The 17959-nt window shown below is 53.8% G+C and overlaps 1 protein-coding gene across 4 annotated transcripts in view; it reads left to right on the top strand.

The window, feature by feature from the left end:
• Nucleotides 1-17959, top strand: part of PLXNA2 (plexin A2) — a 233673-nt gene that overhangs the window by 196158 nt on the left and 19556 nt on the right. For all 4 annotated transcript variants that reach the window (XM_086342251.1, XM_086342252.1, XM_086342253.1 and 1 more), the window contains 9 exons: nt 3666-3783; nt 6115-6251; nt 7163-7330; nt 7446-7539; nt 12008-12247; nt 12806-12949; nt 13223-13457; nt 16184-16326; nt 16965-17233. In XM_086342251.1, coding sequence (XP_086198377.1) covers nt 3666-3783; nt 6115-6251; nt 7163-7330; nt 7446-7539; nt 12008-12247; nt 12806-12949; nt 13223-13457; nt 16184-16326; nt 16965-17233 — 1548 coding nt within the window. The remainder of the gene's footprint in view (nt 1-3665; nt 3784-6114; nt 6252-7162; nt 7331-7445; nt 7540-12007; nt 12248-12805; nt 12950-13222; nt 13458-16183; nt 16327-16964; nt 17234-17959) is intronic.

The following is a 17959-nucleotide window of genomic DNA, read 5'->3' as shown; positions in this document are numbered from 1 at the left end:
GGGCTCTGTATGAGACAGACTCCGCTTAGGATGAGAGACCTGCCCCGGTCTCTCTCATCTGCTGTATCTATGAGCTCAGCCATGCCTTGATGGATGTTAGATTGCATGTGCTCCCCACCCCAAGGATGCATGCTCGTGGGGAGAAAAGCACCACCCATGCCAGTCTGCAGGAGGTGGTGCAGGGTGGGGTGAGGGCACTGGGCTGGGTGCCAGGAGCTCAGCTATTGATGAGCTCTGTCACTTTGGGCAAGTCCCTTTGCTCCATGATCCTCAAATGTCTCATCTGGAAAGTGGGTCTGTCGAAACAGATCTCTGCAATCACTTTTACGGTCCCTAGGATATCAGAAACGATGGCCTCTATGCCTCATAGGATCTACAACTCCCATCATTAGAAAGCGTTATCAGTGGCACTAATGTGAATCCAGAAGCCCACTATCTACCAGGAGGAGTCAAGCCTTCAAATGTGGAAGCTAACTGTTAAAGGGTTATTTAGTCTAATTCCTCATTTTACAAGGAGAAACTTTAAACATCCCCAGCTCCTGTCTCCTGGTAATACACAGGGAGACTGAAGCTATCAGGGATGCTGGGAGGAGGCAGGGAGACAGGGAGGTAGGCGGCCCCCAGAAGTCTAACCACAGGAACTTTGCTGACCTGTAAGGCCTGAAGGAGGGAGTGGTACCCACACCACTGCCTGTGGTTCTCTCCTGCCAGGGAGGTAGTGGGTGCAGCTGGCTAAGTCTCAAAGCCTTAGAAACCCAGGTCTTCCCAACCTTGCCATCCTCCACCTCCGCCAGCAACCTCAGCTCCACCCCAGGACAGCCACCTTGTCCACCCTGTCCCTTCCACAAAACACACAGAGAGCATTCCGCTGATTTTAGGACAGCAGAGTGGAGGAGAATCAAAGGCATGAGCTTTGGAGCCAGGCTGAACCTGGATTTGAATCACAGCTCTGCCACTTGCCAGCTCTCTGGCCATAGATGAGTCACTTAGCACCTCCGAGCCTTGGTTTCCTTGTCTGTAAAAATAGAGACAGTAAGACCCACCCTTAGGATGTCTGAGGATGACATGAGATCCTGTCTGGTACAGTGCCTGCCACATGCAGCTCAGTAAGCTGGAGCTCTTGTTATTATTGAGAGACTCCACTTTGGCTTGACCCTCATCCTCAGTATAACCCTCTGCACTCCCTACAGCTGCCCTCGAGCTCAGGGATCAAACGCCAGTAGGAGTAACAGATCCACTCAGTCAAGGGGGCCTCTCCATCCTTCACTGCAAGCACCGGGTCCCAGGAATGAAAAGGAAGAAGAGAGACAGGTGGCCAGAGTTCCCTACAGCGTGGTCTGCATCCTTAGCACTCTCATCCAGTTCTTAGACTTACCAGACAGACCCTTCTGCAGCCCACTGACACCCCTGTCCACTCTAGAGAGGGATGGATGAAGCAGAAGCCCACTCCACCGGCGGGGAGAGGATTCGGCTGCAGGCCCTCCCTGCAGACCAGTCCCTGGGCCACCGATCACTCCCTTCCAGGAGGGACACTCAGAGCCAGCTGCAGGCACTCAGCCTTGGGCCCTGGGGCAGTGCCCTCTCCCCTCCGTCCGCCTTCTCACAGGTGCTTGACACGCAAAGCTCACCTTTTGGGCCATGAACCCTGAGCAAGAATATGTTCTGGAAAAGAGAGTGTGCCAAGAGGCCCCAGCCCTATGGTTCACCCCCTACAGGGACAGCAGAATAGGCCATCCTGGGCCTTCTCCTCTCTTAGGTCCCAGGAGGAATAAAGATGCCCATGACCTTCACGTGTTCTCACGTTTCCTCTTTCCCGGACTTCGAGCCCACCCTGATTTCCTCCTGCTTTTTCTTCTCGAGGGTGGTTCCAGCAGTGACCAAGGTTGGGTGAGTGAGGGACAAGAAAGCGTTGATGAGAAAGGAAAGAGACTCATCTGCTCCCTCCTCCTCTTGGTCTTCCCCTCCCCGCCACTTCCAGCAGAGAGCAGAGATAATCCGCTGATGCTGCTGGAGAGGGCAGATCAGCAGGATTGGATGGCAGGGACCCCAGACAGGAGCAGGCGCTGGGGCCCAGGAAGCCCGATAGGAGGGCTGTGACTCCAAGCAGGAAGCAGCGTGGAAATAACCCCACGCAGTACCTCAAATGAAGCTTCTCAAATGCTCCTCTAATGAGGTTTAAGGAGACAATTATGTGTAAAATACTAATTGATCATCACTATCATCTTTACTGTGGGTTCATAATTAATTTATTTATCCTTGGCGAAAAGGAGGGGAGAACAGCCTTCGACACGCACCCACTAGTGTCTTGTCGAACTTAATATGCTAAACGCAATAAGACAGTTATTGCATGTTAAGTAAATATTCACCAGGAGTGAAAGTACTTATTTGGGATTAACTGTTATGAAGGAGATGGAGCTCGGTGGCATGCCGTGTGCGCGAGCACGCCGTGTATTTGTTTAATGCAAGTTTTATTACATCGAAATGAAATCTCTGTTTAGTTACCTTCCTTCCTAGAGAAGCTGTTGAGATAAGCATTGCTCGGTTAAACACGGATCTTCCCCACCGTGCCTGGATAATGCTGAGGATTACTGGAGAGGGGTCTGTTTTTCTGGCTCCCCACTAAGCCAGCCTACCAAGGGCACCAGACTGCTCTGAACTCTTAAATGGCATTGGGAGGAGGGTTTCTCTTTACTGAGCCTGGTGGGGCCATTTCCCACCCACCCCATGCCTTAGGATTCCGGGCAAGAGGTCCCCCCAAAAATCTGATTCCTTCCCTTCCTCCCATATGCTCCAGCTGCTGCCCACTCCTAGAGGTGGCTGTGGCCAAGGCAACCAGTCTGTAAATGTGCTTGTTGTGACTTATCTCAGGCACCAGGGAAGCCCCCACCCCACGAGGGGGCATCGATTTTGCACAGCAGCAGAGGGAGTGCCCCGCCCCCTCTTCCCTCCAGCTCTCCTGTTGACATGAGACATGATTTCCAACCCCGGGGTTGGTTGGCCGCCTCGCCCACCAGCTTCCTGCGCTCAGCCCTTGATTAAGTGAGAGTCCAGTGTCGACTGCCGTCCTAATGAACTTATCCACCTGCCACCCCGTCACCCGCTGCCCCTGGACGCAGCTGCTCTCACTCAGCCGGGAGCTCCGGTTCGGGGAATTCACTGTCTGGCCAGATTATCTGTCCCCTCACTGCAAACCACAGGGAGGGAAACGAACCACACATGAGTCAGCTTGCCCAGTCAGTCCTCAGTCCTTCTTCTCGGGAGTGTTCAAGTGTTGGCCTGCCACTGCCTCTGCCCTGCCCCTCGGTCTCTCTGCAGGGCATTAGGTTTATCCCACGGATATTGGAACAGGACTCAGTGCTGAGCCCTGCACGAGGCACTGACTGCAGGCTTGTTCGTAGAAATAGGCAGCATAGCGTTTTGAAGGGACGCAGGTCTTTAGAGATGCGCTCATCCACCTTCTCACTGTGTCCATGAAAGATTAAAGCCCAGAGAGGGAAAGTCCTTGGCCCAAGGTCACACAGCCACACGGTTGAGCAAGCTGTCTTGGTCCAGCCCTGGTGTAAGACTATGTTGAGTTACTCACCGTGACTGTGGTGGGGTGAGCAAACAGGCAGGAATGCCAGCTGTCCCCAAGTCTCTGATGGGAAGGTTTGCTGTCTCGTCAGGATCGTCTGTGAGATGGGCCACGCCGTCGTGGGAACCACCTCTGGGCCTGTGCGCCTGTGCATCGGCGAGTGTCAGCCGGAGTTCATGACCAAGTCCCATCAACAGTACACCTTTGTGGTGAGTACTGGGTCTTGTGCTGGGCTGTGCTGCTGCTGCGTCGCTTCAGTCGTGTCCGACTTTTGCGACCCTCTGGGCTGTAGCCTGCCAGGCTCCTCTGCCCATGGGATTCTCCAGGCAAGAATACTTGAGTGGGTTGCCAGGCCCTGCTCCAAGGGATCTTCCTAACCCAGGGATCGAACCCACGTCTCTTCTGTTTTCTGCATTGGCAGGTAGGTGGGTTCTTTACCACTAGCGCCACCTGGGCAGTTGCTGGGGTGCAGATTCCCAGAAAGGGCACATTTCTGCTCCCAACTTCTCCCAGGAAAGTCCCACCCTCCCCTTCCCAAGCCAGTGCCTCTAGGCTTCTTGCAGACTGAGTAGGAAACCAGAAAAAGTAAAGCCTGTCTTTCCCGGGTGAGTCGCGTTCACGACCAACAATGCTTCTTCGGACACTTGGGAGTCCCAGGGAGCCACAGGTCAGGGTTCTGAATAAGCAACATCAGACCTTTCTTAGAAAGTGGATCCTCAACTCAGGGTGGGGAGGTGCTGCCCTTTGTCCTGCCAATGTGATATCTTTGTCTAATTCCAGCCTAATGAGGACAGATAGCCTGAGGGACCTAATTAAAAGGGTCTATATTTATCCACATGCTTTTTTTTCTGCCAGGGATATTGTAAGAGGGAGTTTAGAGGAGCCATTTGAAATCCTGCAGGGACACGTGTCTGTGTGTGCAACCACGGGGAGGAATATAAGAGTGAGCTGCTCTGTGTACTGGTGTGTTGCATGCACATATGCACATACACAGCCCTGAAAACACTTCTTCACACCCAGGCAACAGGTGGAATCACAAAGACTTTCTTTACTCCTTCTGAACAACCCTCTTCTGGGGCCCAGAAGTCCCTTTTCCGACACGTAACCAACATTGTTTTATCAAGTTCTTTGTTAAAAAGCGTTAACACCCTGCAGAGGGGGTCAAACCAGCCTTGCTCAGAGTATTGAAAAGTTGTTAGATCACAAAATTCTCTTCTGCCTAAAACATTTTACTGCTTATGTTAGGTTTTCCGGTCTCTTCCTTGCTATCTCAGCAACTCTACCTTCCCTTATACCAGTCTTTTACTGCTTATGTTAGGTTTTCCGGTCTCTGCCTTGTTATCTCAGCAACTCTACCTTCCCTTATACCAGTCTTCTCTTGGGTCGGAGGGCATCACGGGCTTCCCAGTTGGTGCTAGTGGTAAAGAGCTGGCCTGCCAATGCAGAAGGCACAAGAGATGTGGGTTCAAGGCCTGGGTCAGGAAGATCCCCTGAAGAAGGAAATGGCAACCGCCTCTTCTTGCCTGGAGAATCCCATGGACAGAGAAGCCTGGTAGGCTACAGTTCATAGGCTCGTAAAGAGTCAGACACGACTGAAGCGATTTAGCACACACGGATGCATACAAACATGCATGGCCTATATCTGCAGCCCACCCCCCCCCCACCCCATCTGAGAGGGTCTTATGTGAGAAGCAAACTCAGAAAGACTAGATGGAGAGAGAGTAGTAGAGTGACGAGCAGGGGGGGCTTCAGAGATCACGTCGCCTTCCTCCTCTCTTGACAGAGGAGCTAGCAAGACTGATTGCCAGCCCAGACTGATGCAGAAACTTGCTCCAGGAGTGAGTAGAACTTGCTTGCATTGCGTCGCTAGTGAGTGGCTAATGCAGACTGGAGTTCATATTGTGTGGTTGCTCAGTTAAATGCACTTTCCACTCCACTCTGCTGCCCACTAGGCAGAAACAATTTCTTTCTGATGCATTCTAGGCCAGTGACATTTCTTTTAGGCTTCAGGGTGATTGTTACAATTTAATGAGCTTAGTAGAACATCCCAACCAACGATGGGCCATCCTCCTGGTGAAGGTCAGGGAAGCCAACATTACCCTGCCGTGCCCCTCTCAGGCTGAGGGAGGGCTCGAAGGACGTGAGCTTGGACCATTAACAGAGACTCTTGGTGGCCCAGTCCAGACACGGATGCTTTATTCAGCCCTATCGATTTTGTGCCAAAAAAATCAGTACTGCTCCAGATAGAGAAGCATTCTCAATTGTTCTCAATTTGTAAACTAATTGATAGATTAGTCAGTGTCATCTCTGCCTTCCCATCAGTGTTATGAGCAGAAGACTCCCCGGGGAGTTAATTACTTGCCAAACATGGCCTTTCTGCCTTCCCTGGATATGCCCGGAGCCTCTTCTTAGAAAGGGTCTCAGCTCCAGGGTAGGCAGAGAGTGTTTGGAGTTCCCCCTTCTGTCTTTTTAGGTCTAGCCTGGGCTTCTCCCTTTGGGCAAAGCCTGAGCCGTGATCATGTCTCTGCTTCCTCCCAAAGAACCCTTCCGTGCTGTCACTCAACCCCATCCGAGGGCCTGAGTCTGGAGGCACCATGGTGACCATCACCGGCCACTATCTCGGGTCTGGAAGCAGCGTGGCCGTTTATCTGGGCAACCAGACCTGCGAGTTCTACGGGTGAGAGGGGCTTGGAGGAGCTCTCAGAGACCGTGTGTGTGTGGGCTGTGCACACATACATGCACATGTATGAGCAGTTCCACATATATGCCTGCCCCACCGTCTCCATGGTACACGTCACATCCTAGCCCCAAACCCTGTTCCAGTCGCTGCGAGAAATGCCTGCCAGTAGTCAGTCTGTATCGCATCATAAGGGCTAAACAGTCCTACGAACACTTGCAAGTGAGGCCCATGAGACCTGCTCCTGAGCAGGGCTCCCAGGAGCGCTCAGTCGCCATCAGGATCGAGGGTTCATTAGGTCCCCACCGTGGTGACTCCAGAAGCATGGCCTCTGTCCCCACGCCACACACAGATACCTCCTTGGGGCATCTCTCGTGTGTAAAAATTGAAGCCTGCTATTTGGCAGGTATTCCAATGAGTCTCTGGGGATGTAGAGAATCTAGAGAGAATTCTGAAAGGGATCTTTAGATGGGAACCCAACTTGCTCAGTAGACCTCCTGCCTGGACCGTACACGGCCTGGGGCCAAAACACAAGACTGTGTTTTGGCCCCAGGCCAAACTTATCTGCATAGTAGATACTCCATGTGTCAACTGACCGACCAGACTCCAAGCACTGGCTAAATAGTCGTGTTTTAGAAAAATCCAGAAAGACAGGCGTTCTCCCAAAGCCCAAGGAGTCGTGCCCCTGCCCCACCTTCTCTAACCCCCTTCTCCAATTTGTTGCTCCCCAACCCAACCAGAGTTGGAGCTCAGGTAGAAAGAGACACTGATACACACTGCTAAGGGACGTTCCCTAGCCTGGGGTAGAACAGGACAGAAGAACCCACCCTTCAACTGGGGGAAAGCCCCTTCTCAGGCCAGAGGCCGCCTCACTTGCCTTGGCTCCTAACCCTCCTGCGGTCTGCCTGCAGGCGGTCCATGAACGAGATCGTGTGCGTCTCACCCCCGTCATCCAATGGGCTGGGGCCGGTCCCCGTCTCCGTGAGTGTCGACCGTGCCCGAGTGGACAACAACCTTCAGTTCGAGTACATAGACGACCCCCGGGTGCAGCGCATCGAGCCCGAGTGGAGCATCGCCAGGTGAGGCGGAGGAGGCGCCCAGCTGCCGTGCCCGAGCCCCTCTCACCCCGGGGCAGGGAGCGTGGGGGCAGCTGCAGAGGGTTGTCTCCCTCACCCAGCCTCTGCTTCTTCCCAGTGGCCACACACCCCTGACCATCACGGGCTTCAACCTGGATGTCATTCAGGAGCCGAGGATCCGCGTCAAGTTTAACGGCAAAGAATCTGTCAACGTGAGTAGCAGCGCGTCCAGCCGGCCCTCAGGAAACGCGGCTGTGGGTGTGTTTGGCAAGGTGATGGGGTCTGTGTTAGCACTGGGGCCTTCGACTGCCAGAGCAGAGTCCGCAATCATGGCCCCAAACACCGGGGCCTTGCAGTGGTTTTTATGATTACAGTATAACCGTTGCTCATCAGAAGGTCACAGCTCTGTGGGCTACAAGAGTGCGTGACTCCTTATCCCAGTATGGCTTCTGAGCCTCGGATATGGCGCCAAAGGGCTCCTGTTTTCTGCCATGTTCCCTTCAAGGTCTGATAAGAGGAGTGTGAGAGGGTGAAGAAATTCTGGCTGCAGATTCAGATGTTTTCAAATTAGAAATAGGACGCTGCCATCTATTAGCTGGACACCCATGATAAAGTCGTTTAACCTCTCTGATCCTCGCTTCCCTGTCTAGAAATGCTGATGATAAGACTCTCCTTGTGGATATGTAGCATGCAATGAGGCCGGCACTTGATAAACGCTAGTCACTGCGTGCAGATAATTCCATGCTGGTTGCTAAGATGATCAAGCTGAACATTTCACTTCACTCTCCTGGGCAGAGCCATGTAATTTAATTCTTTTCCCCCACTGTGGATTTTTGTGATGTTGAAAAAAGTTCTCTATCGTCAGAGCAGAATGTCTGCTATGTTGTTATAAATTTTTTAGTTTGTTCTACTGGCTCCATCTTTCTCTTTTCAGTCAATATGCTCTGAAACATTATTGTATTCATAATTATAGTCCAGGAGATGCTATTATGGCCATCATTTTTCACATGAGTTACTATTATTACTGCTTTGACCTTCTGGAGATTGATGAGGCTGAGATGGAGATGGAAAAGGTGGTGTTGCATCGACCCTCTTTTTCCTGACGCATTCCCAGCATGCTTGGGGCTTCCCTGGGAAACAGAAATACACAAAATGACGGACTTGCCGGAAGGCTAGATCTGGAAAGGTCTCGGAGATCATCTGGTCCAAACTTCTCCTCGTGTAGCTTAGAAAATAGGGCCAGAAGGGAGTAATGACTTGCCCCCAGACATGAAGGCGGCAGGTGGTAGGGCCAAGCTCAGTCCCACACATCTGACTCTTCGTAGCTAGACTATGTGAGATGCTGGTGGGCTTGACGTTCCATCATGCCAGAGGTGTGGGATGCCAGTCTGTTACCTCCAGTGCCCATTGTGGTAACAGCTCCGTAGACTAGACGAGCACGTGGCTCTGTGTCCCAGTGAAGAGCTTGATATCTGAGCAAAAGAGACTGTGTCCCCTCTCCACTTTCAGGCTGAGGCCACAGCCCACCTCCACCTGTCTGCTGTCTCTAGGAACTGGCCAGCCTGGGGAGGGGGCACAGTCCCTCCAGGGTCAGCAAGACCCCAGAGGTCAAAGCATCAGAATACAGAAAATAAAAGACACGGTTCATTTAGCACAGAGGGAATTTTGTAGGATGAGTACATGACTGAGAAGGTCAACTTCCAAGGCTGCATGGTTAGTCCCCAGGAAGCTGTTTGAAGGGACGAGAGAGCTGGGAAGGGCCCCCCAACAGCTGACATCCTTCTGAGAATGCTTGGGTCTTGCTGCCCTCCCCAGGACAGGCTGGCAGGAATCTCCCCAGCAGCTCCCCCCGCCCACCCCCCAGGACCTCAGTGCTTCAAGGAGTTAAGAAGCAGCCCCTCCCTCTCGAGAGTCGGGGGCCCTGAGCACCAGCAGTGACCTGCCTGGCGTCTGCGGGCTGCAGCCTAGAGGAAGGGCCTGGGTGTGCATGTCTCCAACAAGCTAGTCCCGGGAGGGAAAGCCGGTCTGCTCTGCCCAGTGCCTTCCCGTTCAGGGGTGTTGGGAGAGAACCGTGTGTCCCCTCGGCCCTGCCTGGAGCCCACCTCACCCTCAGGCCCTGGCGCTAACCCCCCCACCTCTGGGTTTGGAAGCAGACCCAGAGGGACGGGCCAGAGCGCAGGCCGCCAAACCCGAAGGAATGTTTGGCAGGCAAAGTGCCGATGCAGCGCTGGGCAGGGAGCAAACAGAGGCTGTTTGTCTGGGGGTGATTTGCTCATTCTCAGAGGAGCCTCGTCCAGGGGCACCGGAGCGAGCGGAGAGGAGACAGGGTGGGCAGGCCGGCGGCGCTCAGGCTGGGGGTCTGTCCGGTGGACCCCGGGGTGGGACCCCCAGCTCAGCTCCTCCGACAGGGTGGGCAGGCGGCGGTGCTCAGGCTGGGGGTCTGTCCGGTGGACCCCGGGCTGGGACCCCAGCTCAGCTCCTCCGACAGGGTGGGCAGGCCGGCAGCGCTCAGGCTGGGGGTCTGTCCGGTGGACCCCGGGGTGGGACCCCCAGCTCAGCTCCTCTGACAGGGTGGGCAGGGCGGCGGTGCTCAGGCTGGGGGTCTGTCCCGTGGACCCCGGGCTGGGACCCCCAGCTCAGCTCCTCCGCCCGTTTGACAGCACCTGTGTTTCCCTCCTGCCAGGGCGTCCCAGCTGGCATGTTGCCAGGGCGTCCCAGCTGGCATGTGAAAGGCACTCTGGGTTCACAGGGGGCTGCTGAGGGGACCTGCGGAAGGAGGGGTGGGTACTGCTCTCTGATGGCACGGAGCCCTCCTGAACCGTTTGGTTTAAACTCTTCAACTCCCCCTGGAAAGGGAGGGTTAAGGCTTGGAGTGCTGACATCATCTCCATGCAAGTGTCCGCTTTCTCTGCCCTCTCACACACCGTCTTGTTTTCCGAACGTGAAGCCTGGGTTTCTGTATGTTGGCCGGACACGCAACACGTGTGGAGCTGCCAGGACAGCGCGTACTTGAGCAGGGTTCCCACACATGCCCCTGGTGGTTGCTGGGACACCGAGCCTCCCGCAGCCCCAGCAGCTGCAGAGAGCGGGACAGGAGGAGCAGGGAGGGGTCCAGACCCTGCTAGGGCCCCGGGGTGGGGTCTCCAGTCGGGCTGCTGCCTGGGAAGCCCCCAGACCAGCCGGCAGAGGAGGGCCAGCTCGGTGACCTGTTAGCTGGAGACCAGGGCCCACCCAGGAGGAAAGGACATTGTGAACTCAGGGGCGATACCACGGTCGCACCTCCGTGGACAGTGAAGGGACCCTCGGAGAAGAGAGAGACCTTTACTAGGACATTTAAGGAGGTGAAGGAGCTTTTTCATCCATCACTGTGGTCAGTAAACATTAACTGAACACCTACTGTGTGCTCGTCTCACACAGCTTCCCACATCCCATCACACACACACACACACATTTATACACACACACATACACACACATGGACATACACACGGACACACACACATACATAGACACACAAACACATACACACATTTATGCACACACATAGACACACATATATACATATACACAAACATGGACACACACATACATAGACACACATACACACGCACGCAGGAGACACACACACACACATAGACACAGATATACACGTATACACACACATACACACACATGGAACACATACATAGACATAGATACACATACATACATACATATACACACATACATGCACACACATAGACACACATACATAGACACACACACATACACACATATATGCCTACATATACACACATACATGCACATATATACATACACACATGGACACACAATACATAGACATACACATACACACATTTATACACACACATAGACACATATATATACATACATATACACACACATGGACACACACATATAGACACACATATACACACGCAGGAGATACACACATTCATACACACACACACATGGGCACACACACATAGACACACACACACACGTACACACACACACAGGACAGGGCTTCTGTTCTTATCTTTTCCTCATTCGTTCATGCTCCCTCATTCCCAGGCCTTTGCTACTGTTTTTCTCTGCCTGGAACTTGATCCTTTACCATCCCTGCTGTCTGGGAAAGTCCTATACATTCTCCAGGTTAAATTTCGTTCATTGTTTCTAAAGGAAAGCTCCCATGAGTCACCCTCACCCTGCCCAGGCCACGCACGTGCACACACACGCACACACAGGCTGGTGCACACACACAGGCACCCCTAGAGTGCCGGGGACTGCCCGTCCGGGCGTTTCTCACTCCATCTGTGCCTTTAGCAGTGCCACGGCCCCTCCTGGGCCACAGGCCCTCTGCTGGGACCACCCTGTGATGCTGGTTGGATCCTTGTCTCCACCCTGGACTGGGGCCGTTTCACTGATGGCCCAGCTCCTGGGCACAGCGCCTGTAGGTGCTCAGTCAGTGTGGGCGAGTGAAGAAGTGAAGTTAAAACACACCCCTCCTCCTTCACGCACACACAAAACCAACAACAGAAAAATACAATTTCACAGCTCTTTTCCCGAAGTAAGTAGCTCACTGGAGACCAGCTAACAAAGCAGAAGGTGGGACAATGGGAGTGTGACCCCGCAGTGTCGCCGGCTGGGTGTTGGAATGCTGCGCTCTGGTCCCCTTAGGTGTGCAAAGTTGTGAACACCACCACCCTGACCTGCCTGGCACCCTCGCTGACCACGGACTATCGGCCTGGCCTGGACACCGTGGAGCGGCCAGACGAGTTTGGATTTGTCTTTAACAATGTCCAGTCCTTGCTGATTTACAACGACACCAAGTTCATCTACTACCCCAACCCGACCTTTGAACTTCTCAGCCCTACAGGAGTCTTGGATCAGAAGCCAGGATCCCCTATCATTCTGAAGGTAGGAGCACGGAGCACGGCGTGGCCAGAGCACCCCTCTCCTGTCCTGGCCTCGCCTCCCTTCAATGCCCACAGGCTTCCGTCACTGTCAGCGCCCTGTGAAGAGAGCTCAGGAATAGCTACAGACCCACGGAGTGACATATCTTGAGCTTGGGATTCTCGAGGAACCCTGGAGAATATTTTTGTGTTCTTGTGGACATTGGGCCCAAAAAGCCTTGCAGTGCCTTGGAAGCAACCATGTCCTTTATTGACCTCATCCGTGGCCACCATAACTGCCCTCAAATGTGAGGCAGTCAGGGTCCCCGGTGCCATCTGTCCAAGGGTGTGTTACTCCACCGCTTTCAGGTCTCGCCGCTCTCTCCTTCCCTTTCATCATCTCCCCCCTCTGTTTTCTCTTTTCCTCTCTAAATTGTGGCCGATGGACGTCCTCGCCAATGGAATCCCTCTTTGGTTTTTGCGTTGCTGCCCTTACCCTCTCTCTTTAATCTCTTCTTAAATAGGCAATTAACTTCTGTGTGCACATGTCAATTATTCCTAATAAGACTGCTATTATCTGCAGGGCAAAAATCTTTGCCCTCCTGCCTCTGGAGGTGCCAAGCTCAACTACACAGTGCTGATTGGAGAGACCCCGTGTGCGGTCACCGTGTCCGAGACGCAGCTCCTCTGCGAGCCTCCCAACCTCACGGGGCAGCACAAGGTCATGGTGAGTGAACCTTATTCTTATTCTTTCTTCCCTCTTCACCTTGCATGTATAATCTCGAAGCAAAAGGGTTTTCCACCTCCTCCACATCTCCTCATCTCAAGGTTCTATATTAAAATGGATAGGAGCAGAGGACACAAGAAAAGAAAGCCAGGTGATCCGCAGGAAGTTGTTTGGTCTTCAGACTACACTGTGTGGTTGTGGTCGCTCCTGTCCTTTCTGAAACGAGAAGGGCTGGACGGCTTGACAGCATCTGTGTTCGTGTGTCACATGCAGGTCCACGTGGGCGGGATGGTGTTCTCGCCCGGCTCCGTTAGTGTCATCTCAGACAGCTTGCTGACCCTGCCCGCCATCGTGAGCATCGCGGCGGGAGGCAGCCTCCTGCTCATCATTGTCATCATCGTGCTCATCGCCTACAAGCGCAAGTCTCGAGAGAACGACCTCACTCTCAAGCGGCTCCAAATGCAGATGGACAACCTGGAGTCCCGTGTGGCCCTGGAGTGTAAGGAGGGTAAGTGGGCCGTTCCTTCACTTCCGGAACCGCTTTCCTCACCAGCCTTATTACCTCCCTTCTCTGAGACAGCTCTCATCTTTACTCCCATCTCATCCACCCCAAGCCGTCAAGCTCCATTTTGACCTCTGTTTTCCTTTGAACTTCCTTTGCTCTCGGGGCCAGAGAAGTCCTATTGACATGCGCGCAGTGAGGCCCCAGGTCTGATGGCATTATTCTGTCCCACTGTGCCCTGACTCATCCAACCATCTGGCCACCTTCCTCTCTTTCCTGGGACAGTGGGTAGCCCTCAGTGTCCCCACAGGCAGAGCCTCCTGGGCCCTGTGGCCTCAGACTCTAGATCCCCACGTGGGAATGGCTCCTTTCGCCTGCAGGAGAGCGCGTCCCCCCTCCTGGCCCGTCCCCTCCCCCGGGGTGTTGTCACCCCGTGCCGCAGGCTGAGCCTCTGAAGGCCACATGCAGGGCATCTCAGACTGTGATGGTGGAGACTGTGCTTCCTCCATCTCCCAAGCCACCACCGCTGCCAGGCGACTAGTGTACCTGGTGTCCCCTCGGGCTGAGGGCCCAGCAGACTCTCTGGGCAAACATCTCAATCAGGAATCAAAATACTTCTCCTTTTACTGCAAACTTCGAGATCAGAACAAGTCCCCTGTGAGGAGCTGGGCTGGGAAAGTGGACCATGGCCCCTCCCTCTGCCAGGGGTAGGGCAGAGAGAGGAGGGGGCAGGCTTGCCATCAGGGGGAAGCCCCTGCTGGCCAAGGGCCCGGCAGGCACGGCACCCTAAGGCTGGGTTTGGTGGCGTTCTCGGTCGTGTGTATGTGTGTGTGTCTGTGTGTGTGAAAATATACATAACATACGATCTACCATTTAACTTTCTAACCTCTATACCCTAGCGCTCTCCCCTCCAGTTCAGAGGCATCGTGTGCACGTGTGTGTGCAAGCAAGTGTGCATACTCAGTCGCTTCAGTCGTGTCTAACTCTTTGCAACCCCATGGAATGCAGCCCACCAGGCTCCTCTGTTCATGGGATTCTCCAGGCAAAATTAGTGGAGTGGGTTGCCATGCGCTCCTCCACGGGATCTTCCCAACCCAGGGATCGAACCCCAGGATCTCTTATGTTTCCTGCTTTGGCAGGTGGGTTCTTTACCACTAATACCACCTGGGAAACTCCTCAGAGGTATTAAGTACATTCAGAATATTGTGCGACCATACCCACCATCCATCTCCAGACGTCCCTCATTTTCCCCAAATGAAACTCTGTACTCATGAAACAATCGTTCCCCGTCCTCCTCTCCCTTTGGCCCTTCTACTGTCTGTCCCAGGACTCCGACTGCTCTAGGAACCTCATCGTACAGTATTTGTCCTTTTGTCTAGTTTATTTCACTTAGCATCATGTCTTCAAGGTTCATCCATGTTGTAGCACGTGACAGAATTTCATTCCTTTTTCAGGTTGCATAATTGTTCATTAGGTGTAGAACCCACATTTTGTTTATCAGGTTATCTGTCAATGGGCATTTGGGTTGCTCCCACCTCTTGGTATCGTGAACAATGCTGCTATGAATGTGAGTGTACAAGGATCTATTCAAGTCCCTGCTTCCAGTTCTTGTGGGTATATATGTCAGAGAGGAATTGATGGGTCATAGGATAACAATTCTGTGTTTAATTTTTTGAGGAATCATCAAATTGGTTTCCAGAGCAGCGGTGCCATTTTACTTTCCCTCCAACAAAATACGAAGGTTTGAGTTTTCCCACGTCCTTGTCGACACTTGTTATTTTCCATCGTTTACATTAGTCACGCTAACGGGTGGAGCTTCCCTAGTGACACTAGTCTTAAAGAACCCGCCTGCCAATGCAGGAGACGTAAGAGATGCAGGTTCGACGCCTGGGTTGGGAAGATCCCTTGGAGAAGGGCACAGCAACCCACTCCAGTCTTCATGCCTGGGAAATCCTATGAACAGCAGGGTCTGGCGGGCTACAATCCATAGCGTCACAAAGAGTCAGACACGACCAAAGTGACTTGGCACACACGCATACTAATGGGTATGAAGCGGTGTCTCCTGGTGGTTTTGATTTTCATTTTCCCCCAAGGTCTCTGCATCTTGATTTTTCCTTTTGCTGGGAAAAGGTGAGCAAAGCTGCCTATTCTGGTCTTTGTTGGATCCGCTCAACCAGTCTCTCGCCTGTCTCTAGCATCTGTGTCAGCTGTATGACCCAAGTCACGTGTGCTTCGTTTGTTTTAACAGCACGTGTAATACATAGAAAGAAAATTCAAAATTATAGATAAGCATAGAGGAAGAAATGGGCTTCCCTGGTGGCTCAGCAGTAAAGAATCCACCTGCAGTGCAGGAGATGCAGGTTCAATCCCTGGGTTGAGAAGATTCCCCTGGAGAAGAGGATGGCAATCCACTCCAGTATTCTTGCCTGGGAAAACCGATGGACAGAGGAGCCTAGTGGGCTACAGTCTGTGGGGTCGCAAAAGAGTCAGACACGACTTTGCAACTAAAGACACATAGAGGAGGAAACAGTATAGAAATCACCTGTATTCCCACCACCTAAAAAGGCAGTCTGGAGCTAGCTCACTCCCTCTGGAGGTGCACGCCTGTAACCCCACACACGAACCGTCTCTGCATCCCAGCCCTTCCCTCCTCCTTCACAAACGTCTCTGCCTCTCCCCTCCCTGTCTGGGTTCCCCTCCTGAGTCTCCCTGTCTCCCCCGTACCTTCCCAGCTTTTGCCGAGCTCCAGACAGACATCAACGAGCTGACCAGCGACCTGGACCGCTCAGGAATCCCCTACCTGGACTATAGGACCTATGCTATGCGAGTCCTGTTCCCGGGCATCGAGGACCATCCTGTCCTGCGTGAGCTGGAGGTAACACCTGCCTCCCTCACCCAGCTGCCCACTGGGCACCCAGGGCCTGGGTTTCCTAGGAGATGCCCCGCAGCTGAGAAGGGTCATGAGTGAGGAGGAGAAACCGCCTGTAGAAGCACCAGCACCACGGGGACATTTCCGAACAGGAAACTCAGGGCCACGGGGGCACCCGGGTTCTTCGGGATGATTCCAGGGGAAGGCTGACTGTCGTTTTTTAATTAATGACTGAATTAATTAAGATTTGGCCTCATTTCCAAATGGATTTGAGGTGGCTTAAGGAAAGGCCCATGATTCTGTGAGGTTTGCACGTTCATTTCTCAGTTTGTTTTACGAAAGAGAGTACATCAGGGCAGAGGAGATGGAGGGGAGGGGAGTAAACCCAGCTAGTCTGATGGTGTAGCTCCTGTTGTGTTGGATCCTTGGTGCAATCAGATGTAGAGCATCCTTTCTGGAGCCCAGCCCTCTCCACCCACTGGGAGGTCAGACCACAGAAAGCAGGTTCCTGCCTCTCCAGGGTGGGGTGGCTATCAGTGTCACGGAGAGGGTCCTAGAGCTGGTGCCATCATCAGCTGAGACGCCCCGGCCCCCGGGAGAGCCGGAAGCCCGTCCTGACGCCACGCTGTCGACCCCTCCCCCAGGTGCAGGGCAACGGGCAGCAGCACGTGGAGAAGGCCCTGAAGCTCTTCGCGCAGCTCATCAACAACAAGGTGTTCCTGCTGACCTTCATCCGCACCCTGGAGCTGCAGCGCAGCTTCTCTATGCGGGACCGCGGCAACGTGGCCTCGCTCATCATGACGGGCCTGCAGGGCCGCCTGGAGTACGCCACCGACGTCCTCAAGCAGCTGCTGTCCGACCTCATCGACAAGAACCTGGAGAACAAGAACCACCCCAAGCTGCTGCTCCGGAGGTCAGACCTGCGCCCCGGGGCTGGGGAGGCAGCCGGCGTCTGAACGGAGACGTGGTGGGGGGCGGCGCCCCTCCCCGGGAAAGCCTGTGTCCCCGCAGCCCCCCAGTGCAGAGTTGCATCTCCCCTTCCCCATGCGGCTGGGCCGTGTCCACAGGGGCTGGGTGTCCAGTGCATCTCAGCCTGGATCCCAGCGCGGCCACCGGCTCGTCATGAGGCCTGGGGCCAGTGGTGCAGCGTCTCTGCTGTTTAGCCCTCTCGTGCACACTCATAACGCTCATCTCCAAGTCTTTCTCCCTCCCCCTGTATCTCAAGTTTCACTGTCCAACGCCACAGCACATGTGGCCATTAGTTAAAATGAGATAAAATGTGAAATTCAGTCCCTCTGTTGCACTAGCCACATCCTGAGGGCTCAGTCCCCACAAGTGGCCCCCACGTTGGAAACGCAGGCAGAGACTGTTCCCATCCCTGGAGGAGTTCTCCCTTCAGCACCCAGCTAAGGATTTGGTGCTGCCTGTGCCTTCAATGCCCAGCTTCCAGGATCTGAATCACCAGCACCTACCACCAGCCCCTCCCCAGTTGCCATTTTCCCAGCAGGGAAGAGGATCAGAGACCTTGACATGCATCCCCAAGCCCACCGTCTCTGGAGGCCCCAGGGATCCAGCACAGCTTTGGAACCACCTCCACGTCACCGCCTCCTCCGTACCCTTCTCCTAGCAAGGTCTCAGG

The sequence above is a fragment of the Bos grunniens genome, chromosome 16 (genome assembly GCF_055505025.1).
Source record: "Bos grunniens cultivar Pamir isolate PY7600 chromosome 16, Bosgru_T2T1.0, whole genome shotgun sequence".
Taxonomy (NCBI): Eukaryota; Metazoa; Chordata; class Mammalia; order Artiodactyla; family Bovidae; genus Bos; species Bos grunniens.
This window is presented reverse-complemented; position numbering and strand designations above follow the sequence as displayed.